Source organism: Leptidea sinapis, chromosome 17 (genome assembly GCF_905404315.1).
Source record: "Leptidea sinapis chromosome 17, ilLepSina1.1, whole genome shotgun sequence".
In the NCBI taxonomy this organism is placed as follows: Eukaryota; Metazoa; Arthropoda; class Insecta; order Lepidoptera; family Pieridae; genus Leptidea; species Leptidea sinapis.
In genome coordinates, this window is record NC_066281.1 from 3,073,953 (window position 1) to 3,101,573 (window position 27,621).

Consider the following 27,621-nt stretch of genomic DNA (forward strand, 5'->3'; position numbering starts at 1 on the left):
GTACCAATACTGCGTCTTCCGGGACGTGGTCACCATTCGAGGACTTTACTGCCCCAACGGCCACCTATGTGTCCTGTCCACTGCCACTTCAGTTTCGCAATCATTTGGGCTATGTCAGTCACTTTGGTTCTCATACGGATCTCCTCAGTTCTAATTCGATCTCGCAGGAATACTCCGAGCATAGAATCACTTATCTCGCTTAATTCACAATTATAATTATTAATATAGAAATTGTTTACATTGCGAATATAGAACAAAAAAATGTGAATGGCTGGAAACCAGCGTTGCACGAAATAATATTTGAAGCATAGGCTGAGTCTACTCTCTCTGTCTAAATATATCACAGTATATTATGTTGATTTTATATAATTTGTACCTTTTTTGAAGGAAATAAATATTGTAATTTTTATGACGGGTACTCACGATATATATTTTATTAATTTGATATTTGCCGATATTTCGATCCAATTGCGACAAAAAGGGTGTAAATACTACGTATTAAGAGGCATGCCTGAGTAAAAATTGAAATTAAGTTTAGTTTGAAATGTGCAGTGATTTGACATATGTTTGAAATAGTAGTAATTATAGTATGGTGAATGGCGACGATGTATTATCCGGCTAAGTTTGTAAGCGAACAATAATTTGCTTAAAACCGACAGCAAATTTTTTGTGCCTACTTGAGGCGACACTGTCGAGTGTCCAGAGAACTAATTTTGACTTATAATACAAATGGCTGCGAAGGAACGTAAAATCCTTTGAAGTATTTTTGTATTTCCAATTAACTTCGTTCGTTTTCCGTGCTATTTATACTTCAAAAATCAACGTGATAAAGTACATGTTTTTTAATAGTTTTAATGACGAATATCAAACAGTCACAAAAGGACTTTGACAGCCGCCAGTCCAGTTTAGTTTAAAGTAGTGCTTAAAACGTAGTGGATTTCGGCTATCTCCGTTTTTAACAAGCTTATAGCCGTCTTCTGTCAATGTATCATTGACTGCACGTTACATACAATCGAGTGAATTGCTTTTTAGAGAGTTCCGCTCGGCTGGCGAGAAAATCTTGACACATTGACACATGACACTAATAGTACATCAATCTGTTAACGTGGCGCCTATATCGTGAGTACCCGTCATAATAATTACATTGATCAAGTTCCGCGATGAGAGAAATAGAAAGAGATTTTTTTTTTTATTAATAATTCGTATTATTAACCTTGCCTTGTCGAAATAGAATTACCTCATTATTTACTATTTCTAAGCTAAACAATATAGATGCGACATAGCAAGTACCTGTTGATAAATGATACAATATTTTCCAAATTTTCTTCGTATAAAGGAGAGTGTCGCATTGCAGACAATAGCCAATGCGTCCAAGCTACTATACTTTATTTTTATGGAAACAAGATTCCATTTTTTCTATATTATTTCTATATAAAAAATAACATTCTTTGGATAGGTTAGAAGTTTACTATAACAACGAAGTATACAAATTTGTACCCAAATTTATGGACGATGTGGGATTCGAACCATTCGCGCCTATCGTGTTTTGTCACAGTGCTCTTACCACTGACAGTTGACTTAGTTGGTAAGAGCACTGTGACGTAGCTCAATAGGTACGGGTTTGAATTCCGCACATCCGTCCAAAATTATTATTTTTAAATTTATTTTGTATACCTAATCCCAGAAGTGAGTGAGGTCACTTAAAATAGCAAACTGTTTATATATATAAGTAAGCCACTAATATAATATTAAGGGCTATCGTCGATATGCCTCTATCGACAGGCTAATATTATTTCCACTGAGATGCAGGTGACGTTGTATGAAAGGTATTTAATATTAACTTCATGACCGAAAGCCTCATCGTACAAGAATACCACATTATATTATATATGATTACGGGCAGCTTTTTTTTCTATGAAAATATGGGACGAGACGGGTAGGACGTTCAGCTGATGGTAATTGATACGACCTGCCCATTACAATGCAGTGCCGCTCAGGATTCTTGTAAAACCCCAAAAATTCTGAGCGGCACTGCAACTGCGCTCGTCACCTTGAGACATAAGATGTTAAGTCTCATTTGCCAAGTACTTTCACTATTTATTTCACACCGAAACACAGTAATGCTTACACATTACTGCTTCACGGCAGAAATAGGCACCGTTGTGGTACCCATAATCTAGCCGGCATTCTATGCAAAGGAGCCTCCCACTGATAAATGGACTGACCTTGATACTGGAGATGAAGCCACTACCCGAGAGTTGAGCAAAGCATGCAAGATTTTATGACGATACGTCATTCGAACGTTAAGTTCAGTTGGAAGAGCACTCGCACGGAACGTGAGAGGTCGTGGGTTCGAGTCCCGCATCGTACATAAAATTTTGTTTTCAAATTACATAGATCTCTCAACTTTTTACGGTACAAGAACTAAGTTGCGAGACTTGGTTTTTTGACAAGTAATGATTTATGAATCTTGTTATAATAAGCATTATTATGTTGTCAATAAAATTTTATTTTTTACTTAAAAAGCGCTACCAACGTCATGAACTGTCACAAGATATCCCAATTAATAATTACATTCAATTGACTTCAGTTAATATTTAAATTATATTTAATTTAAATATCACTATAATTAGAAATAACTATAAAAGCGTATTATATTCAGATCTTTAGTTAACTTGATTCATAAAAGTTAGTTTGCACTACAGTAGTGTCAACTAACAGGCGGTAGACGGTCGTGCCTTAAGGCGACACTAAATGCCAGCGACCTTGAGCGATATGAGTTCACGGCTTCCGGCCCGCCATCTATGTAACAAAGCCAATTTTTCAAAATTCTTGCGTGGAAAACAGTTTATATGCTTACAATCCTCGGAATTCATTACTAATCTGAATAAATATACCTACACAAAAAAGTAAAGCTATAAGAATAACTTTTCTGAGAGTTGTACTAAAAAAATGCGTCATGCCATGCCAATAAACTTGTTTAACTGCAAGGAAAAGTGGTAGTTCAAAAAGGCTCTGGAGTGAAAACTATAACCAACAGCAAGCATTAGAAACCTACAAATAAGACTTGAGTATATGTGTAACAGGATTAAGTAGTGTTCATAGCTCGAAATGCTATATTTTCACCAATAAAACTTGTTTAAAAACACCTTGTTTGCATGTCTGCTTACTCATCGCCTTAAATAAGAGCGCTCAGTTCGAGGGAACACTACAGAATGTGAATTCTAAGGGGTTACGCTGCCCTAACTGTCTTTTAATAATAAGTATATTGTAATACTAAGTGCGGAAACTAAAACTCAGATGTAACAGTTTTATTATGTGCGTTTAAATTACCTACCCATTACACAGGTATAGTCTTACTTTTTTTATTTTTTTAGCTGGTGTACGCACAGTGGACGTGCAGGCAGTGGAAGGCATGACCGCAAGGTTCCCGTGTGATCTGGGCACTGCAGCCAACGACAAGGTCTACATGGTGTTCTGGTTCCGAGATGATGCTGGTATTCCTCTGTACAGGTAAGTACTTATTTACAATATGTTCATGCTCTAAAGGTTGATGCATCCAAGATACGATAATTTATATTTAATATCCGGACGACCGAACCTTGCTCAGATTGTTAGGAATTTACAAAACTAGAACAAATAAACAAAAATCTACGATTAAAAAAACCGACTTCAAGAACTGAAAAGTATCAAATAAAATAATTTAATACAACTTTACCTTTAATATTAATTATAAAATCCTATTATTTATATGTGCTACCTATTACACAAAATAAAACTTAACGTTGTCGGGCCACGCGTGTCTGTCCGATTGGGTTGTTTTGTTCTAGACGAAGCTATCCCGCTCAAAGTCACGCATGGCGAGTGTAGGTACTCACTATTACATTTGGCTTGGCACCGACTCCAAAGCTATCAATATGTAGCACATACAAATAATAGAATTTTATTAATATTAAAGGTAAAGGTGTATTAAATTAAATTTTTAGTTATTTGATACTTTTCAGTTTTTGAAGTCAGTTTTTTTAACGTAGTTTTCTTTATTTTTTTGCCTTTTAGTGTCAGTTAATAATTATAATATATATTCAACATGAATGAAAACTCCTAAAAAGCCGTACACAAAAAAAAAACAATTATATCATTGAGGTAAACAAATATTTTCATAAAAAATGTTCATAAAGTGAAAACTACTGGGCCAAACTATGTAAATTTTTTATGGGACCAAATGGCATCTATTCTGCATCGAACTATACAAGAATTACGTAAATCGGATCATAAATCTGAGAGTAATCGGTGTACATACATAAAAAAAATACCGATCGAATTGATAACCTCCTCCTTTTTGAAGTCGCTTAAAAAACTAATAAGACATCTGGATTCAAACCGGGGTCTTCTGATTTCCAGATCACCCAATGTCCAATCTGAGCTATTATATTCTTGTATATAGTGGCGAAATTTACTTTTGTATTCTAATGTTATTGTAGCTGTATCTCATTAAAACACGGATAAAACTACAGTATAAACTGTAGTTATAAAACTACAATTTAACGCCCCTGAAATCCCCTGTATACTGAATTTTATGAAAATCGTACAATAATTGCTCGTTTAAAGATATACGGCCTTACAAATAAACTTGGCATAAATTTATATCTGAGAATAAACCAAGAATATTCAAATTGTTGACTATATCGCTGACAACACTGTCAATACAATGATAATTCTGAAGATTTCCGAATGACAAGCTGCCTTGCAAATAAACGCGGGAAACGTTATACGTCTGAATAAACCATCTTAAGCAAAATGACTACTAATAAACATTTAACATAATATTCTTGGTTTATCGTATATTGTCAGTTATAACTTTATGTCATTTTTATTTGTAAGGCCGATAAGATACATATAATTCTTAATTACTTTTTATGAAATAATTTATATTATTTAAACACGACTCCCATATTGGGTGCAGCACCTTACAAACGAATTTATTATGTATTACAGAATTGTAAAATACTCTAATTTATCGTTGAGACATATGGTGTTAAGTCTCATTTGCCCAGTAATTTCACTAGCTACGGCGCCCTTCAGACCAAAACACAGTAATGCTTACCATTACTGCTTCACGGCAGGAATAGGCGCCGTTGTGGTACCCAAATCTAGCCGGCATCCTGTGCAAAGGAGCCTCCCACTGGTGTATTAAATGTAGATTATAATTATTGTCTTTAACATAATTATAATTAATATTTTAGCATATATCAAAGGTTAAAATAACCCAACATTAATTAACGTTGCAAGCTTAAACCTGAGCGTCGAGTGCTTTCAGTAGATAATACAACAATTTCTGTGAGGTAGTCAGTTGAAATTTTAAATACAAAACGCTCGCACAAAATATAAAAGAAAACGCGTCCTTTACGGCACATAAAAAAACTAAAAATTTAAGATAGGCAAGGTTAATTATAGGAAGCTAGTGTCCGTAAGCTACCAAACTAGAGACGATACCAACATTTTTAATTTGGAACCGTTATAGTCGAGAAATAAATATTGTTTGCGCGAGATATGTCTCGATTTAATTTTCTCCCTTATTAGTGAAGAATCACCAATGCCTCTGAGGTTATTATTTTCAAGTTGATCATTAGCTACTTGAATTATATATCTGTCATCGTAACGCTCACAAAAATATGATGAACATGAACTTGTTGCCACGCGCAGCCACTTTGTAGAATCAATGATTTCCGGCTTCAGTTTTCTGGAACAGATACGACTAAGGGACCTTGAAGCATAGAGCATACTTCCACCTTCAAGGCCGACACCACATTTCTTGCTGTTGCACTTCCAACCACGTGTGCCTTCTGTTCTCCGTGTGTTTCGTGATCTGCCAAAGAGGATGTAAATACTACGTAATAAGAGGCGGGATTGCCTTAGTAAAAATTTAAATTAAGTTTAGTACGAAACGTGCAGATATTTAACGTAATTTCGAAATAGTAGGAATTACAGTATGGCGATTGGCAACGAAGTATAATCCGGCTAAGAATGAAAGCGAACGGTTGCTTAAAAACGTAGTGGATTTCGTTTTTTACAAGATTATCGCCGTCAATATATCAATGACTGCACGTTTCATACAATCGAGTGAATTGCTTTTTTCTTAAAGTTTCGCTAGGCTAATCTTTGCTTCCGTTGTATCAAATCATGTCATTTAAATGTTTCACATTATTTTACCAATGGGAGGCTCCTTTGCACAGGATGCCGGCTAGATTATGGGTACCACAACTCCGCCTATTTCTGCCGTGAAGCTGTAATTTTATATCACCCATTCATGTTAAATTTAATATATTCAATATCAATTTTTAATATCATTAGGTATCGCACGAACGTAAAAGTCCCTCGTCCATGAAAAAACACTTCGTGTAAAAAATGTTCCCGTGATTCGCAACCCTTTTACTCTAAAAACTTGTGAGTCGTATAAAACCAATCCCTAGGTAAGTAGTACATCATGGGCAGAGAAACTTACAAGGTTGGGTACTTCGCTTTTTCATTCAACTTATCTTGACAGATGATCTAGTGATCAAACGAAGGAACAGTTTACGTCAAAATATTTTTACACAGTTTGAAATTTCTCGATGTTTTTATGTTGAAATGTTGTCGCAGATTTTTCAAACAAAGATATTATTTCTAATAAAAAAACAATTTACTTCAAAAACACTATTCCAAAACAATAGTTAAAACAAAAGTTGCACTAAAAAGTATAAAAACAATTGCGTATTTTTATACAATCTAATTAATTAATATAATTCTAGTTACGATTATTCTTATTTTTGGAATCACTATTATATAGTATGTGAAGCACCAGCTTTCAAATAAAAAGAATTATCAAAATCACCGAGTCAAAGTTTTGAGTTAACAAACATAAAAAAACATACTTCTCCTCCATTTTTGAAGTCGGTTAAAAAAGGAAAAGGGAACAGACGAGCTAACATACGGGTCACCTGATGGCATTATCACCACGGCTCAAACTCTATTGTACCACCAGAAACAAATCATCAAATAAATGTACTCAATAATTCAAAAACCGTAAACACGTTGTTAAGCCCTGTTCAAACTGACGCGACTTCCCGCGTGTCATTTTTGGTTCTTCAGTGGAGAAACATCATGCATTGTGAGATCAAACAAACCCGCTCATGTTTTGCTTCAACTTGAGCGACTACTCACGTCAATTTGAACACGAGCGACTTCCGTAGTAGTAGCCTCATTTTGAACAAAGCTTTACGTGGCGGGTTCGAAACGGGTGCTCCGTGGTGAAAGACAACGGCTGTAACTATAATTCGTTCTATATGTACGTTTCTTTATTGTTCTACGCAGACGTAAATAGATAGTAAATGTATATAAGGTTTGGAATAGGAATAGAATTAAATAAACCATTTCAATGCCGATGTTGCATGCATTCGTTTACATTTCATTCATCCGCAGGGCAATTTCCACTCTTAGTATACCAGCTATTTTAGAGCTACATGGTATTTACCCGGTGCGATGGCAAGCGTCCTGATGGAATGATCCTAATGGTTGAGCACGTGGGAGGGTTGCTGGTGTGGGACGCGACATTTGTCAACACTCTCGCTCCTATTGCTCTTAATAGCGATTTTCGTTATTATAACACTAAAAATAAGGGATTGCTTGTAACTAATTCTAATAGGCTTCATAAGATACATAGTAGATTTAAGGGTAAATGTATACACTTTTATAATAAAGTTCCAGCCACTGTTCAGGCATTATCTATAAATAAATTTAAATGTTTTATTTAAAATTGGCTCTGTCGTTAATCCTATTACTCCACAGTTGAATATCTAAGTGATCCGATAGCCTGGGACTATATTATGATTATTTTGTAGCAATAGCATTAACAGTACAATAATATTGTATATTTTTATTAAAAAGAGCGCAAAAAAAGAATGCTGGGAGAGTTTCTTGCGCCACTTCTCCTCTCTCAGAGCGCCATTTGTTTCCGAAGCGGTAGTAGTATCTAGTATATTAGAAATGACATCAAAAAGAATTCTAAACGAATCAATTTTGAGAAAATAAATGCCTTTTATGCCTTTTATTCATGTCCAAGCCAGTTGGTGCTAGTACTGCTATTTCGAATACCGATTGTCGCAAATAAATATACTGACATGGTCTATATAAGTCTTACATCCTTGTTTTTTTTTTTATGAAAATATGGAATGAGATGAGCAGGACGTTCAGCTGATGGTAATTGATACGCCCTTCCCATTACAATGCAGTGCCGCTCAGGAGTCTTAAAAAACCCCAAAAATAAGATGTTAAGTCTTATTTGCCCAGTAATTTCACTAGCTACGGCGCCCTTCAAACCGAAACACAGTAATGCTTCACGGCAGAAATAGGCGCCGTTGTGGTACCCATAATCTAGCCGGCATCATGTGCAAAGGAGCCTACCACTGGTAACCCTTCGGTTTCGACAGACTGGGCCCGTGAGACTCCAAAGGACGGACAATGTACAAAGTACAATCTAAGTGTCTCAATAAGGCTAGTGGGAATCCAATCGCTGACAGTTATTTCAGCCAACGGATCAGCCTAGCTGTCCAACACGGAAATTATGCCAGTATTCAAGATACACTTTTCGTGATGATAGTTTTCACTTATGTACTCATAGTTTTGTTTTGAACAAAGCTCTGTTAATTTTATTTCAAAAGGACAAAAAAAAATCAATCAACAACCAAAGTCGTGGTAAATATTTTAAACGCAAGGTTCTTGTTGCAATCTTTTAAAGCTAACAGTAAAGTTATATTTTGAGCATCTTATTCCTAAGACTACTCACTATAAAACATTCAGGCTCTCGTTGTACGATCTGAAACTTCGAAATGTATGGAGTAATTAATTCATGAAGCCATTGTTACAACCCCTTTGCGGCTGGTGATTCAACTTACACTCGCAAATTAACTACAACGACTAATTTATAATTTAACCAGATCTCGTGCTATGAATACTTATAATTGTCGAATGAATTTATTACTAAGTGTATAAAAATAGGCGAAGTGACAACTGCTATAAGAAATTATATCTTAAGAGCTGGTAGTAAGAAGGTTTTTCTGAATTAACAAAGTAATTGCTGTATCAAGAACAATTGGATGATTTCATTATGTTGAAAGGGTTTAATTATATAACATTTTGACGAGTTTTTACAAATAAACGTAATATCATATTAAAGAGAAATTGAAATATTATAGTATGAATTTTCAAACATTATTCTCCAATTCCAAATCTGAACACACGATTCAAAAAAAATTAAATAAAAATCAAAAAAAAATTTTTTTTTAGTGAATAGAATTTGGAGAAAGGTGTTAGGGAAGAACGCTTCTTCCAACGGATTAGAAAACTTTCATATTTAAAAAAAGATAATTACTTAAATAAACTAATCTTAAGCATAAAATAAATTAATTAAAAGTGGTTTTAATATTTACTATACATTTGAAGGTAGTTTAATATTTGCGTTACTCGCACTAAACTTGTAAACAATATACCTACATAAAAACACTTGTTATCGTCTCAAGAATGTACGACCACTGTGACTATGAACTAAGGTAATTTGTACTTTGACGAATCTGTATTTAACGGAAGAAAGATTAACGAAGACGGTCAAAGTATGATATTTAGTTAATTATTTATAACAAAAATAATAGTTATTAACGATTGGAAGATATTTTGTGTTATGCTTTTTTTCTTCGAATGCGATACTTATTTTTTACATAGCTTACATTTTTTGTAAAACTCATGTTTGGTTATGACTGAAATCCTATTCAATGGTCAGATTGCGACGTAAATGAAATCTATGCGGCTGCTTGTAAGAGTGATTAACTTTTTTATATATTTCACGGTGAGGCAGTGTTACCCTTTGAAATATCAATGCCCTGGTACGGTGGACTATACAATCACAAACAAACAAACGCATTCAATTTAAATTTCCGTGAAAAAGACAATAGAAGAGAAAACGCCTTCTAATCCCTTAACGCACTTTGAAAACAAAACAATTTCTCTTTCGGACATAATATTTGTTGAGTCCAGTAACAACATTTTTCATTTCAACCTTTTTTAATTTTTCAGGAAAAATCTCCATTATATCGTCACAACCATATTGTTTTGTGTGTAAATTAAAAAAAAAAGTCAAATAAATTAAAAATAAAATTGGCGTGGACCACCCTTAACATTTAGGGGAATGAAAAATAGATGTTGTCCGATTCTCTACCTAATTTGCACTCAAAATTTCATGAGAATCGGTCAAGTCGTTTCGAAGGATTTTAACTACAAACACCGCGACATCAGAATTTTATACATTAGATATATATACTAAATTTCAGCGATTTTCAATTAATCTTTATGTAGGTCTTGGAATTTTGTCTTTAAGCAAAAATAATATTTGTCCTGCAAACGAGCATACTTACGGGTGGCCAGATGGTATGTAATCACCGCGGCCTCGAATGACGCCACCGATGCCTCATAAAAGATAAATTAGCATTAAATATTGCTTTGTTAATTATTAGTGGGAGGCTCCTTTGCACTGGATGCTGGCTAGAATATGGGTACCATAACGGCGCCTTTTTGTGAAGCAATACCGTGTAAGCATTATTTTATTTCAGTCGAAAGAGTGCCGTAGCTAGTAAAATTACTGGGCAAATGAGACTTAACATCTTATGTCTCTAGGTGACGAGCGCAGTTGTAGTGCCGCTAAGAATTTATGGGTTGGCTGGACGTCCTACTCGTCTCGTCTAAAAAAATATCAAGAAACTGTTTTTGGGTAGAATATAATCTTGATTTTATAAAATAATTTTGATCAAATACATGCAAAATTTATGCTTTAAATTAAACTATACAAAACTTGATAAAATTAGTCGTATTAGGCGCCATCTTTCGTTAATCCATAATGATCTAAGAAATACTTTTATCTGAGGCATACGCAGGAAATGGTTCCTTGAGTAATGCGAGAGTTTCTTCGTAATTAAAAAAAAAAATCCGTAATAAATATATAGCGTCTCTAACTTTGTTATTAATTTTAACAAATAATAGGATGTAAAACTAGTCTTAATTAGTAAACCTACATTCCATTATCATAATCAAATCTGGAGAAACTCTGGCTACGATCATTTGAAGTGAAATAAAAGCAACCCAAAAAGTGACATTTACACAAGTAGCGAAAATACTTTAATACGCTTTGGAAGTTTCCAAATATTTCACCGTTCCACCCACTTCAGACAAATTGCTTCGGCTACTTGGGTTCTTTCCCAATGGCCAAGCAAATCTCACTTTAAAGTCAGACTACATTCTACTAAAGTTTTATTATTGGCCGGAAGATGACTGGCTGAAATTATTACTTTTAAATGTTATCAACTTATCACGTAGACTATATTATTAACTTATAACTCGATTGTTTGTGTATGTGACAATGAAATATCGCTCTTTTTTGCTATCGATATAAGCACCTTTTTAATCACCTTTGTAATTAAATAATTATTAATAGTGATGTATGATATAATGGTGCAAATTGTAATGTAAATTAAAAATTTAACATTTACAATTTTAACATTGTAAATTGGTAACATGATAAAATCTTGGTAAATTATGTATATTTTCTATTTATGACCTATAATATAATTAGTAAAACCATTAACCAAAAATTGGCCATAGAAGTGAAATGTTGAAACTGTAAAATACAATAGTTTGTTTAAATTTTAAGATTATCTATATAAAGTAACAATAAATTTAACTTCATAATATTATTATAAATTTGTTAGTAAAAATTGTGGCAGGAATTATTAATGCTAGATAACGTCAGTCTTGTCAAATCATTTTAGATAACCTTAATAATGTAGAGTTCAGTTTATTAAATTTGTAAAACTCGTCATAAAATTGTTTCCAGTAATGTTGAAATTCAGCAGTTGACATCGAAATTTGAAAAAATAAAACAGAAAAGCCTCGTTACATCGAGACTATTAGCCCTTTGACAAAATCGTTACCCACTTTCCATTAGCCATCGAAATATATCCTATAAATTCGACAAATTATTCCAATATTCTCATCGCTGATGCAGTTGGATCAACACTACCTCGACAGCATAGGGACTATTATCCCACAGCAAAGCTAAAATATTACTTAGCTTGCCAATTGCCAGGCAATACATACGTGTATTGTAACTCAGCGTTATTCCATTGATATAAGGTATATAATACGCTAACATAGATGAAACGTAGTTTTGGCAAGCGAGTATGTAGTTGAGTCGATAGTTTGCGATAATTCAGGATGTCCGCGATTCGACTCTCAAGAGCGTTTCGCTTGAGTTCTATATTAAATTTTATCGGATTGTAATAAAGACAAATATGCAGTTATTGCTATATAAACCTTTCTAATCCGCTTCTGCACAGTACAAGAACAGTACTTTAAGTTCACATTAGGACGCTCGAATCGAACCACGCACACATGCACACGAATTACATGCCGTTAAGCAATCTTGGGAAGACAACACTATTGAGTGCAACGCCTTACGCCGCTGCCAAGACTGGTCGCCGTATGTGCCAACCAAGAAGTAGGTACAAATTTCAGGTAGATATTACAGATATTTTTCTCAAAATAATACACGATTCAAATTACTTCTATGCGACTACAGCGCATAGAAGAAACAATGTTTGTCTATGGTCGAATACATAGTCTATGCACATTCTTCGTGGTTTTTGTCTTATTACTCCTACTACGACCTTATCTACTAAATCAATACTATGCCTATATTACTAGAGTTTTATTTAACACTAGTTGGCCCGACAGACGTTGTTCTGTATATAATAAATAAAATAATGTTTTTTATTAATTTGACAATAATATTATATCATAACATCAAGAATTATTTCGTAAAATATGCTCCCTGTTGTTATAATGAAATTGTTTCACAGCAGAACTGTCAAACCGTGCGTCAATAAATTCTCTCTTAGAAAATATGTCAATACAAAACAAATATCGGACGACGGGGGACACATCAAAGGAAAAACAAAATTGTTGTTTTTATTTAATTCCGAAAACTTTCATATTTATTCACCTTTTAAGGCGAGCTTAAGTAAAAATTGCGCGAACGTTAGATTCGACAGGTACGCATGGACACGGGCGTCGGGCATGACTGAGAACGAACCGAGCGATGCGGGTCAACGACCGCCGACCCAGAAGGACCGCGTAATATTTTTTAAAACTTACAGTTGTGCTAGAGTACGGAATTACTGTGATAATATTTTTTATGCATTTTTGAAGTAAATCTTTTTTATCGACGTATGAGAGAAATGTTATATTACGCGCAAAATTATGATTTCAACATTATGGATATCGTATCCGAGATTCTCGAAGGTGCAGAGAACTAATTTGGGATCATTTTTGAAATCCAAGATGGCCGCCGCGCAAAATTATGATTTCAACAATATGGGTATCGTATCCGCGGTTCTCGAGGGTGCAGAGAACGAATTTGGAACCATTTTTGAAATCCAAGATAAAAAGGCTATAAAGTAATAAGTTTAATTGTACAATATTACATTGTTAAAATATTTTTTGATGAAAAAAAAGCCCGCTGAGTTTGATGCGCCAATTCTTCTCAGGTCTGAGGTATACTTTTTGGAATGGGTGGTAGTTTTTGACTTTCAATAAGTGATGTCACATCCTATTTTGAATAAAAATATTTGAATTTGAATATCGCAATTACAGAATCAAAACCACAATTCAGTTTATTTTTTATTTCCCGCTGCTGTAAGTAGAAATGACCTTAATGATGTAACGGAACTCCCAACGTTAATATTTGTCCAAATTATTCGTAATGTGGCAACACCGGATGGAGGCCTAAGCGTCGCATCCGGTACCGGTTTCTACCGGATGTCAGGTAAAACGCTAATGGTAATTCAGTTGGGACAGTTTCCTTCTACCCGCTCTGTGTTTGAGAGTCAGCTACAGTATTATTTTGAAATATAACTATCCAAATGTTTTGAGTTTACTTTAGTGTTAATTCCGCCAATATTTGTCTTAATGTCCGCCAATATGTGTTTCGCCTCTATACTCAAGAGACTCATTTACTCAGTCTCAGTCACTCAGACTTTTTTTAATGATAATAAGGGACGAGACGAGCAGGACGTTCAGCTGATGGTAATTGATACGCCCTGCCCATTACAATGCAGTGCCGCTTAGAATCCTCGAAAAACCCAAAAAATTCTGAGCGGCACTACAATTGCGCTCGTCATCTTGAGACAAAATGTTAAGTCTCATTTGCCTAGTAATTTCACTACAGCTACGGCGCCCTTCAGACCGAAACACAGTAATGCTTACTCATTACTGCTTCACGGCAGAAATAGGCGCCGTTGTGGTACCCATAATCTAGCCGGCATCCTGTGCAAAGCAGCCCCCCTCTGGTAAAGACTCAAAACATTTGGATTATTATGGATTTCGACAAAGTAACGCCTACTTCATTTTTTTTTTAATATAACGCTGTGTAGAAATGATTTAAGTTTTCTTTAGTGTTAATTCCGCCAATATTTGTTTTCAAAACAATTCGACACGTGTTTCGAGGCATCCTCAGGACGTGTTGTCTCGCCAAAATCTGGCAAATTATGGATTTCCGCAAAAGTAACGCCTACTTCAATATTTTTTTAATAAAACGCTATGATTAATAAGTTTTATGTAAATTTATATCGAGTATAAAAAAAATTGTCGCTGAAATTAAAGTAATATGTAGGCATAAGCGCTAAGCACCTGCAACCTTCTCTGAAATTCGCGGTCCTCCGACGAGGATAGTATCACATACTCCAGGAGGGTACCATGTCTATAGGAATCTATCCAGAAAAACCTACCTATTAACCATTTCAGTCTTACCCGTTTACAGTTTACCTTTTAACCCGTCGTATTAGTAATTTCTTAGTATCTATAAGTAATAACTGGCCAGTATAATTTGCCGTCAAAGTGTTTAATTAAAAAAGAATGAAGAACACAATAGAAATAGATTTTCTCAAGACTTGCTGTAACGACATAAATCACGCGTTCGGCCCTGTTGTCACACTTACATAGTCACAATACGATGGCACGCTTACATAGGCTACACTAAAAGTATCGGGAATGGAATATTTCTACTGTTCCTGTCATATTAAAATCTTTTAAATTGAAAACTCCTTGTTTTTAAAAATCGAGTACCATTTATTTATTTAAAAAAAGATTCTCGGTCTTGTCACAAGGTCTTGTCAAACTTGTTTAGTCGTTGAGAAAATGGAATTGACTCGAGAAAATTCTAGAGCGATGATTTATTATGACTTTCGAAGTGGTTTAACACAAAAACAGTGTGTTGAGCGGATGATTTCTGCATTTGGTGATGAAGCCCCATCGAAAACCACAATTTATCGCTGGTTTGCTGAATTTCAACGTGGACGTGTCAAGCTCAGTGATGGTCATCACTGCCCGTCAAGGTCGTCCAAAAACTGCAGTCACGAAAGAAAACGTTGATGCTGTGCGTAAGCTGATAGAGGAAGATCGACATGTGACATACCACGAAATTCAGGCAACTTTAGACATTGGCATGAGAAAATTTATTGAATTAGGCGTTACTTTGCGGAAATCCATAATTATACAAATGATTTAAGTTTTCTTTAGTGTTAATTCCGCCAATATTTGTTGTTAAAACAATTCGACACGTGTTTCGCCTCTACACGAGGCATCCTCAGGACGTGTTGTCTCGCCAAAATCTATCCAAGTCTCGTGCCAGATTGTACACTGGCATGAGTCAATACAAATAATCTTGCATGAACAATTAGGTGTAAAAAAGTTGTTTTCCCGATGGATACCGCATTTGCTCTGTGAAAAGCAAAAAGCGGCTCGCGTTACTTGGTGCGTCAGAACTCTCGAAAGATTCCACGCAGGATCCTCAAATGCTGTATACTACATCGTATAAGGTGACGAATCCTGGATATACGCGTACGAACCCGAAACAATAACCAGTCATGAGTTTGGTTGTTCGAAAATGAGTTAAAATTGTTCGTTCATGGAGTGTTGCAAATAAAATGTGGCCACGTTTGACTTCAAAACCGGCCATTGTGCGACTATTCCTCTTGAGAGACAAAGAACGGTTAATGCAGAATGGTATGTTAGCATTTGTTTGCCACAGGTCGTTTCTGAACTCCATAAAGAGAACTGCAACAGCCGCATCATCCTCCATCACGACAATGCGACTTCTCACACCGCGCACGGAACAAAAGAGTTTTTAGAGCAAGAAAACATAGAATTATTAGACCATCCGCCGTACAGCACCGACCAAAGCCCTAATGATTTCTATACTTCCCCTAAAATAAAGAATAGATTGCGTCAATCATCACCTGAAGAAGCTGTGGACGCCTACAAAACGGTCTTTTTGGAGACCCCAACTTCCGAATGGAATGGTTACTTCAATGATTGTTTCCATCGTATGGAAAAATGTGTCAAATTTCGCGGAGAATACTTCGAAAAGCAATAAATACATTTTTAAATAGTAATTTTGTGTCACTTCCTTGATTACCGAAATTTTCAGTGCCGCCCTCGTAAGCACATAATGAGAATAAAGCTTAAGACATGTTTTTACTGACATTACAAGCAGACAGACTAGTCACTAGAGTTTGTGACTTTTTTTTTCAAATTCAATACTCATAAAAGTACAAATTTCTCACAATATATTCTTCGATCAAAATAAATTTAATCTTAACAATATTTATGAATATAAAAAATCAAATTAAATAATTTAACAAATTTGACTTGTGAAATATAAAAATAATTCACTAATTACGCTGCAAAGCCGTAAACGTACAATCGGCTGGAAGTGGAAAACATATAAGCTACAAACATTAACAACTTTATTATAAATACTTCAAAATAATATTTTTTATTCACATAGTCGAAGATATTAATGTTTTCATAAACTTAAATGAGTTTACATAAGAGAGTTGATTTTTGTTACAGCGCCATCTATTAAAAGGTTTATACTATTTTTATTTTCCATGCGCAAAAACATTCGACAAAACGGGGTCTTTTGTGTTAAGCTCTGTTTATACAAGTGTTTAATATGTAAAGCATTTTCTTGTAGGATGCCGTACCTATTATTATCTACACATCTGTACATATAAGTAAAATTGGAGTGTCTGTTTGTAATATTGAAATAACCGTTTTTTACTACATGTATATACGGTACATACACCAAAATAACATTTTTTACAATTTTTGTCTGTGTGTCTGTATGTTCCCGCTAATCTCTGAAATGCTGGACTGATTTTGACGGGACTTTTATTGGCAGGTAGCTGATGTAATATGGAGTAACTTAGGCTACGTTTATTTTAGAAAATCCTTTATTTTAGAAAAATAAAGTAATGTTGCAATGTCCAAGAAACGGTCTAAATAATCTATATGGCAAAACAATGTTTGCCGGGTCAGATAGTGTGCAATATATCGAATAACATATACATGTCTTTCGAATGTAAATTAAATCACAAAAAACGTGATTAATTGTATTAACGAAGTGTACACAGAGAAGCTTACGATAAGCATAACATACGATTTAAATATTCACGTTAATAACAAAAGCAATCTCACCGGAACGAGGTCCGTTACGTGAACTGTTTCATCGGCTTATCCGAAAAACCTTCGGATCGTGAGTGTAAAGCTAAGTTATTGGCGTAAAAACTCCTAGCGGACTGTCGGTTCGCCGCGCAAATTGGAATCGTCCGATGTCGTAACGGAGGCTTAGCTGCGTACCAAGTATTACATTTTTAAATGAAAAAGCAATGCTTGGATGTTGGGCCATCTGAAATGGCCTGGCCGTATGTGTTTGTTTCTGTAATTGCTGGCTATTGTTTTCTTCGATTTTTGATGTTGTCATGGTGTTGGAATAAATTTGTTTTTATTCTGCTGAAGGTTTTTTTATGAGAATAGAAAAATGAAATAAAATAACGGGTTGCATTCAAGGAGTGCCGGAAGAAGGGAAACCTTCAATATTGACGTTGTGCATTATTGATTTTTTTTTTAAGAAAATAAGGGACGAGACGAGCAGGACGTTCAGCTGATGGTAACTGATATGATGTACTTGAAAAACGCAAAAATTCTGAGCGGCATTACAATTGCGCTCGTCACCTTGAGACATGAGATGTTAAGTCTCATTTGCCCAGTTACTTTTCTAGCTACGGCGCCCTTCAGACCGAAACACAGTAATGATTACACATTACTGCTTCAGGGCAGAAATCCGGCTTCCTGTGCAAAGGAGCCCCCCACTGGTAATTGTAATGGTTAGGTAATAATTTCGCTCGAAATAATTTATTTATCAGTTTAAAAGTACTTATGTGGTTAAATACCATAGTCAATTATTGCTATCGTACACAAAAATGACAATATATATTTCATAAAAAATTAACACTTCAGAGCTGTTCAAATTAAAAAGTTAACCTCTCAGAAAAATCACCTTTCATCAATAATTTCAACGAATGTCTTACGAATTTTCGATCAGGTCGCGTGTCCTGACGCGAGTTCATCCCAAGAAAAGTCCTCAACGCCGCTAAAGAAGTTTTTACTTCAAAATTATTCATAAAAGAGGGCCAATGACTTGATGCATAATTGAGGTGATGCATGGGAAAAGTTCAAGTGCAGCTATTTCGTACAACGGATCAGCGTAGCTATCCAACGCCGCAACGCTGCCAGCATTCTTGGTACGCTTCCCCGTAATGGTAGTTTTAATTTAATGTAATCATAGTATTGTTAGTACAGTTATTAGATTTGTATTGTTTGAATAAATATCTAAAACATTTATCAATACATATAATTCAACAGTCACATATTATTGAAATCTTATATAACAATAGCTATGCCCTAAAAATGATTGCGAAACTCGACGGACAAATGGCCGTTGATGCAGTAGTGTAGTAGTAGTGCAAAGTCCTCGAATGGCGCCACGTACCGGAAGACGTAGTGTTGGTAGGCCCCCCTCATGATGGACCGACGATCTGGTCACGATCATCGGAATACGTTGGATGAGGGCAGCGCAGGACTGATCGTCGTGGAAATCTTTGGGAGAGGCCTTTGTCCAGCAGTGGACGTCTTCCGGCTGATGATGATGTTGCCCTAAAAAATAATGATTCGATCGTTACAAGATATCACAGAGTCACCCAATGGACTAATTTGAAGTTTTCCTGCCAAATTTAGCCAAGTTAGTCCAGTCGTTTAACATATGTACATTTTTTTTTTATAAATAGAGTACGGCCAACTTATCCTTTAATGTTAACGTCATATTTTCATATACGATGGTGAAATCTCTGGGTAATTAAAATTGAAAAAGATCGCACACCTTCGTTAAAGGTCGGCAATGCTCCTGTGATTCCTTTGGTGTTGCAAGAGAATGTGGGTGGCGGTGATCACTTAACACCAGGTGACCCGTACGCTCTATTGTCCTCCTTTTCCATGAAATAAAAAAAAGTTGAATTTTTTTTCAGTTATATTTATAGGTACATCATATTGCGTTTGTAGTTTTTCCTCAACGAAATAGGCATTTCGATATAGCATATGGCAAATATAGTTAGCATAGCATATAGAAAATATAGTTGAGTGAAGTGAAACTCATCAAATAGCATGAATAAATAATAATAAATAAAATTATTTATTGGTTTTAACAAATTCTCCATAATAAATAGTGGCAAGAACCTCCATTTAAGCATATAAAGAATGCTTGTGCCAGGAGGCTCCGCTCTTTCTTAGCCTTAAAATAACATACTTAGAGAACATAATAATATTTTAAATGTGCGTATGTGTGTGTGTTAGTGTGTGTTTGTGTATGTGTGTGTGTATGTGTATGTGTGTGTGTATGTGTGTGTGTATGTATGTGTGTTTTAGCGTATATGTCGTAAGAGCAACTCAGTATCATCATAATTTAGTGATAGTATCCAGGCGATCAATGAAATTTTACATTTATGGGCGTTCCTATATATGTAACCGTTTGTTTATCTATATATATAAAAATAAATTGCTGTTCGTAAGTCTCGCTAAAACTCGAGAACGGCTGGACAGATTTGGCTAATTTTGGTCTTGAATTATTTGTGGAAGGTTTGAAAGGTGAATAAATAAGAAAATGCTGCTAAATTAAATAAAAACAACAAATTTGTTTTTCCTTTGATGTGTCCATACATAATTTCTATGAGAGAATTTGACGCACGGTTTGACAGTTCTGCTGTGAAACAATTTCATTACGACAGCAGGGTGCATATTTTACGAAGTAATTTTTGATGTTATGATATATTATTGACAAATTCATGTAAAAACATTATTTTATTTATTATATACAGAACAACGTCTGTCGGGTCAGCTAGTTTCATTATAAAGAAATGCCGCACGACATTTATACTTCATGACACAACTAGATATTATAGTAAACAATTTTTATAAGTGTCATTCCTAATTCAAATGGCATCTTGAAGGTGCATTCGTAAAACCACGTATTCTAGCCATTAAGCTAATTGGATTTGTCATCAGAGCCACTCTTTCTATAAAATGTAACGTTAGACTTTCGGTTGATATTTTTACTCCTTGTATTGACGACCTGTATAGCCGAGTGGTAAGCGATCCTACCTACTAAGCTAGAGGTCCCGGGTTCGAATCCCGGTAGGTGCAAGCATTCTTTGCAAGCATTGGATGTTTATTTCCGAGTCATGGATGTTTAAATGTATTTATGTATGTTTATATGAATTTATGTATGTTTAAGTAAGTATATTGTATTAAATAGTATATCATTGTCTTGTAACCCATAACACAGGCTATATAATATGCTTAAATTGGGGCAAGATAATTTGTGTAAAAAGTGTGTCAATATTATTATCATTAATATTATATAAAAAAAGAAGAAATTCTTCTCAGTTCTGAGGCATAAGTTTTCCAATGGGTTGAAGTTTTTGACGTTGAATATGTGGTTTTAAATCCTATTTTAAATAAAAACATTTAAATATAAATTTATTATCCGAAAACAATTACCATAATGCCACCCCATCATCTCAACCCATTCGACCACGTGCGACGCAGAGCTGCTCGAATTGTCGGGGACTTGGTGCTCTATGAACCCTCTGGTGTTGCAATAGAGTTTGGGTTGCGGTGATCACTTAACATAAGTGACCCGTTTGCTCGTTTTTCTTACGTCTCCCAAAAAAAAACATTTGATTTTTTTTTATATAGAGAAAGGCAACAACTTAAACATTTTGTACTATTTCTTATTGTTATTTGTTACACAAGGAATAGAACGTAGTACGCTAGTAAAAAAATTAAACTAGAAAGTATGAAACTAAAATGGCGCTGGGCAGGTCACGCACTAAGGGACAGTAAAGGAAAATGGACAAAATATGTTATTGAATGGTATCCTAGACACGGGAAAAGAAATAGTAGAAGACAAATTAATGGGAATATGATTTAAAAGAGGTGGCAGGAACCACCTGGAGAAGAACTGCTATGAATAGACAGACATGGAAGAATCTGGAGGAGGCCTATGTCGGAAGACAAGCGGATAATGAAGAAACTAGAGAATAAAACAATTGCCGTGTTAATGTTACTGTATTCTATGCAATTTTTTTATGGAAAAGGGGACAAACGAGTGTACGGGTCACCTGGTGTTAAGTGATCATCGCCGGTCACATTCTCTTGCAACACCAGAGGAATCACAGGACCGCTGCCAGCTCTTAAGGAAGGTGTACGCGCTTTTTTTTGAAGGAACCCATGTCATATCGTCCCCGAAACACCGCACAAGGAAGCTCATTCCACAGCTTTGTAGTACGAGGAAGAAACCTCCTTGAAAACCGCACTGTGGAGGACCGCCACACATCCAGATGGTGGGGATGATATCCTAACTTGTGGCGTGTCGTGCTAAAGTGGAATTCTGCGGCAGGAATCAGGTTAAAAGCTCCTTGAAAACTGCACTGTGGAGGACCGCCACGTCTCTACGCAACGCCAAGTGATCCAGCCGTTCACAGAGCACTGGGTCCCCTACAATTCGAAGTGCTGTGCATTGCGACCTTCTCAAGAGAGGACTCGATAGAAGACACATGTTTCTCCCGGCACTGGTCGACGATTTCACGAGAGAGACCTGCATGGCCCGAGTATACGGCATCAACAGTACTGTCGTCTGCATTGCATGGAGGTGGCCAGCATATCATTGATATGCAAAAGTTTGCTTGCAAATAAAGGCTTTCATTCATACATCTAAGAATGTTTTTGAAATATTTGCTGTTGATTCAGATGATAAGCTTCATCTTCAAATCAAAATACGATTTTGTCCTCATCTTATAATTTTCTATGAATACAAATTACGATTTCGTCTCAAGACAAAAAGATTAATCTTTGAATTACGTGAAATTCACTTTGATGTAGTCGTTTCAATGACACAAATATCAACCTAGCGAAATATACAAGGGATAAAACATTAATCTTATAATTTATTCGTATTAAATTACATACATATCTGGATCCCTTAATTATGTTAAAACATGAGCCGACAAAAGACACGAGCTAATTCAAATCTTGGGCTCTCGGCAAGTTTAATTGGAAAGGAGACGTAATCAAAGTAATTAACTTAACTAGACGAGGATCAATATACAGCCTCCGTAGACATGTTGTACTTATATAACTTGAGCAATATTATTCCGTGGGATACATCATTGGCATATCATGTGGCGTCTTACACCCATATTCTAAGTCGTTACCTCGAAAGTCCCTCGACTCGAACTCAGTCGAGGAGGCCTCAAGGAATGACTTGAAAGGAACTCAAGTTTGGTATTCATAGTTGTCAGTTTGAGGAATTCATGAGGTTCCTCGAATGAGTGTGAGTCGAGGTAAAACTCATGAATTACGTCATCGTTTGGAGGAATGCTAACCTTATTATTGACGATTTTTTATCTGTGGCTTTCAACTTCTTGTGTCAAGTGATTAGTGAAGTGTCAAATGAAAGCGAACACATAAATAAACAAATATTAACGTAGCGTAATTCGAATTCCTTAAATGCACTTGAAAACAAAACCCATGTTTTGCGCAAAAAATACTGTGATATTTGTGAAGTGGGTGGCTTGGAGAAGAAAATATTTTGTTCGCTTCGCAGTATACAAGTGAATTCAATCGTGTGTTGTTCTTATTGAGCAATTATTTAAAATGACTGCAACTGGAAGACAGCTTTTCAATGAAGCCGAAAAGATTTGTCTGCAGGAGTTAGTGATCAAATACAAATTAAATTCGATAGCCACTATGGGGAGCGCAGTGGCTAAAAAAAATCCCTGGCTTAGCCTAACAGAGGAGTACAATGCCATAGAAACGAATTCAAAAGTAAGTACTTACTGTAGTTGAAAATATATTTTTTTCTATTATATTCACTTAAGGCAAACTTTACGAAACATTTGAGCAATTATTTCTTTATCACTTTATTTTTAGAGGACTGAAGCTCAACTTAAAAAATGTTGGGACCAGGCGTAAAAGTATGTTGGCCTTAGAGAAAAGGGAAAGGATGAGGACCGGTGGTGGTTCCTCTAATGCTTACATACCTAGTACCTGTACTAGAGGATGCTCTCGCTGAACAGACAGATGTGGAGTTGGCAGATGTAATCGACAGTGATAACATACCTTGTAGTGCAGGTAAATAACATTAAAGTACTTCTGGTACTTACTGCTTTAAGTTTATAGACATTTGTGATTTTTTATGACTGTTTTTCTGTTTGGCAGTAATCCAAATTGATGATGTGATGTTGTTAGACATGTCATCTCAAGTACCAGCAGTTGAACATGTGTCAGAAAGAGGTAAAATAACCAACCTTTTTAAAATTATAAAAAATAATATTATGTTATTATATATTATGTTTATTGTTAAGTATTAATGTTATACATAATTTTACAGAAAACATTATAAACACTCCTCCACATTTGACAGAGTCCCGGTTGACTGATTATAGTGCAGCTCCATCACAAGGTAGTTATAAAAATATTTTGTCAAAGTTTAAAATGAATGTACATTCAATTAAATAAAAAAATGTTATACCTGAACACATTATAATAGGCAAAATAGTTGCCATAATCAACCACTTAATTAATGTCTGACTGTTCATCACTGGTGTCTTTTCTTATTATTTGAAGATAGGGGATATAGAGCCTCAACTCGCCATGCTGATTAAATACTGGTTGATGGGCTTAGATAACTTATTGCAACTCTTTACATTTATTATCAGTTGCTAGTGGTAGTGACTGGGTCGACAGTTTAACTTGTTCTCTATTGATGGTATGGTTAGAGAGACGGAGACCACAGGCCTATTGTTATTATTTAAAAAAAAAATCAATAAATGTCTGAAATTGTTGTTTTACATTTACAATATAGGTCTTATTATATGATTTACATTTCAGAGTCAAGAAATATACGGACCATAGTGATTTAAGAAGAATTTCATATCCGTCAACAAACATATGGAAAATCTCAGAAAAGGGAAGAGGAGCTCCTCTATTCTTGCTTCCTCTATGCAGCTGCATAAGCTCAGAATACCTGAGAAGGAGTGGATGGTGAAGGCAGCAGAGGAGATTTTTCTCAAAGCCAAAACTGAGAGAGAAGCTGCAGAGGAACTTCTCCTCTGCAATAGAGCCAAAAGAAAAGAGGCTGAATTAAGTTTAAGAATATTAAAAAATAAAAATTTTGAAAATTAATTTAGTATTAGGTTGTATGTATATGTTTATTTCAATTCTATTGTGTAATAAAAAACTTTATTGCTTAGTATTCATTCATTTATAAATCATCCAAAAATTTAGTTGTGAACAGTATTTAACAAACTTATTAATAGAACAATAATAGTAAAGATTAATATTTAAATTTTCCTTAAAGTAACATTTAAAAAAATAAAGTAACATATAAAAAAATGTATATATAAAAACATAATAAGATGTAGGTGTTAACTAAAATGTCTTGCTATAAATGCAGCCCTTATAACACTACCTCGTGCTGTATCACCAGTGTGAGGTACTGGAACTACAGCAAGATTGGTTAAGGGTTCAATCATTTCTTGATTGGTCTCAATACTAATATTATGTAGCACAGCACATGCCACTATAATATTACATGTATTTGACAGATTATTTTGCAGTTTTCTATTCAAACATGCAAATTTTCTTTTCCATACACCATTAAACCTTTCTATAATATTTCTAGTACTGATATGGGCCCTATTATATTTGAATTCAGGTTGTGATTGTGGATTCTGGACTGGTGTATACATGTATGGTGACTGTGCATAACCACTATCACCAATCAGTAAACCTGCAATTTCCCCTTCTTCAAATCTCATATAACACCTGCTATTATTAAATATTCTAGAGTCATGGACAGATCCAGGCCAGCGTGCTACGATATCATATATTTCCATCCGAGGGCCACATACTATTTGCACATTAATTGAAAACCAACCTTTACGATTGGGAAATACTTCGCCGTTTTGTCGGTTTGGATTTTTTATTGGAATATGGGTACAATCAATGCATCCAATATCCCCAGGAAATCCAGCAACACGATGAAATTGAATCTTCACATTAGCTCGCTCAGGGACGTCAGGAAATTTAATGAAGCGCCTTATTTTTAAAGCTAAAGCTTTCGATACATTGGCCACAATCTTTGAAACGACTGATTGACTTATTTGGTGCAAGTCGCCGCAAACAATCTGTAAAAATACCGATTAAAGTAAAAATGTATACATACAAAGCTTTGTATTGCAATTTTATGAATGTAGACAAGTTATAAGAATACTTACTTGAAAGTTTCCAGTTGCGTAAAATCGTAAGGCTGCTAGCATTTGGATCACGGGTGGAATCGGCAATCCACGATTGCTGTCTCCAGTATTTTGGAAGAGCAGGGGTAACAAAAATATTGTGATTTTTGGTGACGCGGAATCTTATTCGAAATTCATTTTCATCATAAATTTCCATCGGATTTTCTGCATCTCGTAAATATCGTCGCGATAAGTAGTCGTAAGGACTATCGTACATATATTCAATAAAACTTTCGAAAGACATTATAAAAAATTAATGAAATAATGTCTTTTGTAGCTAACAATTACTTATAAACTTCCTCAAGGTAGATGGCGATCAACCTTACATTTGACAGTTGGTTCCTCGACTCAAACTCGCCTCGAGTGAGGAAGGTGTTTGAGGTAAGGACAAAAATTACAACTGTGAATATGAAAACCCCTCAGTGAGGTTGAGTCGAGTCGAGGAAATCATGAGTTTACGACTTAGAATATGGGTGTTAGATAATTTATCTATCTACATCTTTATATATATAACTAGCTGACCCATCAAACGTTGTATTGCTATATAAAGTAATAAAAAAAAATTTGGGGTATAAAAAGTAGATGCAACCGATTCTCAGATCTACCAAATTTAGCGTACTACAATTATTGTAAGTATTGATCCATTGCCATCTTGCAACCCTATAGCGGATTTGTGGATGGAAACAGAATAATATTTAAATCGCGATACAAAAATAGGGGTTGATCGTAGAGGGTTGAAAATTAAAAATACATACAACCCGTATGTATTTTTAATTCTATATCATAAAAAAAAAACAATAATTTGCGTCCCAAAAATAAACAATAATTTTGGGGACCACCCTTAACATTAAGGGGGATGAAAAATAGATAGTAGCCAATTCTAGCCGATAGACCTATTGAATATGCATATAAAATTTGGTAAAGCCGTTTCGGAGGAGTAAGGTAACTAATATTGTGACACGAGAATTTTATATGTAAGATTCTTCTGACGTGTGTTGTCAGGGAACTCCTCCTAAACGGCTGGACCGATTTGAATGAATTTTTCTGTGTGTGTTCAAGTACATTCGAGGATGGTGTAGATTTATAATTGAACTACCTCCTAATGTCTGGTCCGTTTTTTCTAATTTAACTCGAGCGTACAGGAAAACGACTGTCGGGGCGCTAGTATCTATATATTTATGCCACATGGTACCTATTTCTGCCGTGAAGCAGTAATCTGTAGGCATTATAGTATTTGGGTCTAAAGGGCGATGTAGCTAGTAAAATTACTAGGCAAATGAGACTTATCATCGTATGTACCGTTCAGAATTCTTGGGTGTCTCAATAATCCTGAGCGGTACTGCATTGTAATAGGCAGAGCGTATCAATTACCATCAGCTGAACGTCCTGCTCGTGTCGGCCTGTCATAAAAAAAACAGACAAAGCCTCTTGCTGTTAGACAACCGATGAAAACAGGCCAGGTTAATTACTTAAGTGTACGTGACAAGCTACGTCTTACAGGCTTTGTGTTAGTGTGCGTACATTGCTCAAAATAGAGATTAAATAGAATGAATAAGTACCACCGTATAAATCGTTACCATTAAATTTCGAAAAATAAAGAAATAATTGTATTGTCATAAGAACGTGTTACGATTGCAAATATTCAAGTAAATCGGATGATTTCAAGTGGCCAAAAATCACGGTCTGAGATTTTTTAAATAAGGGGTAAATCGGCAAAAGAAGATGGGGAGTGGTAAGGCAACCGCCAATGGACATCCGCAACCCCAAGGGTTAAGATATGTGTTGTCGGCAT

General features: G+C 35.2%; 1 protein-coding gene, 1 long non-coding RNA gene and 1 pseudogene across 2 annotated transcripts in view; 2 read left to right on the forward strand and 1 right to left on the reverse strand.

The window, feature by feature from the left end:
• LOC126969156 (nephrin-like) overlaps positions 1 to 27,621 on the forward strand; it is a 570,056-nt gene that overhangs the window by 243,022 nt on the left and 299,413 nt on the right. Inside the window, exon 3 of the mRNA XM_050814479.1 lies at positions 3,378 to 3,513. Within this exon, the coding sequence (XP_050670436.1) occupies positions 3,378 to 3,513 (136 nt within the window). The remainder of the gene's footprint in view (positions 1 to 3,377; positions 3,514 to 27,621) is intronic.
• Positions 22,724 to 24,655, forward strand: LOC126969102 (uncharacterized). Its single transcript, XR_007730345.1, has 5 exons — positions 22,724 to 23,358; positions 23,464 to 23,664; positions 23,752 to 23,826; positions 23,924 to 23,995; positions 24,424 to 24,655. It is a non-coding gene; the product is annotated as an uncharacterized LOC126969102 (long non-coding RNA).
• On the reverse strand, positions 24,780 to 26,304 carry LOC126969097 (putative nuclease HARBI1; annotated as a pseudogene).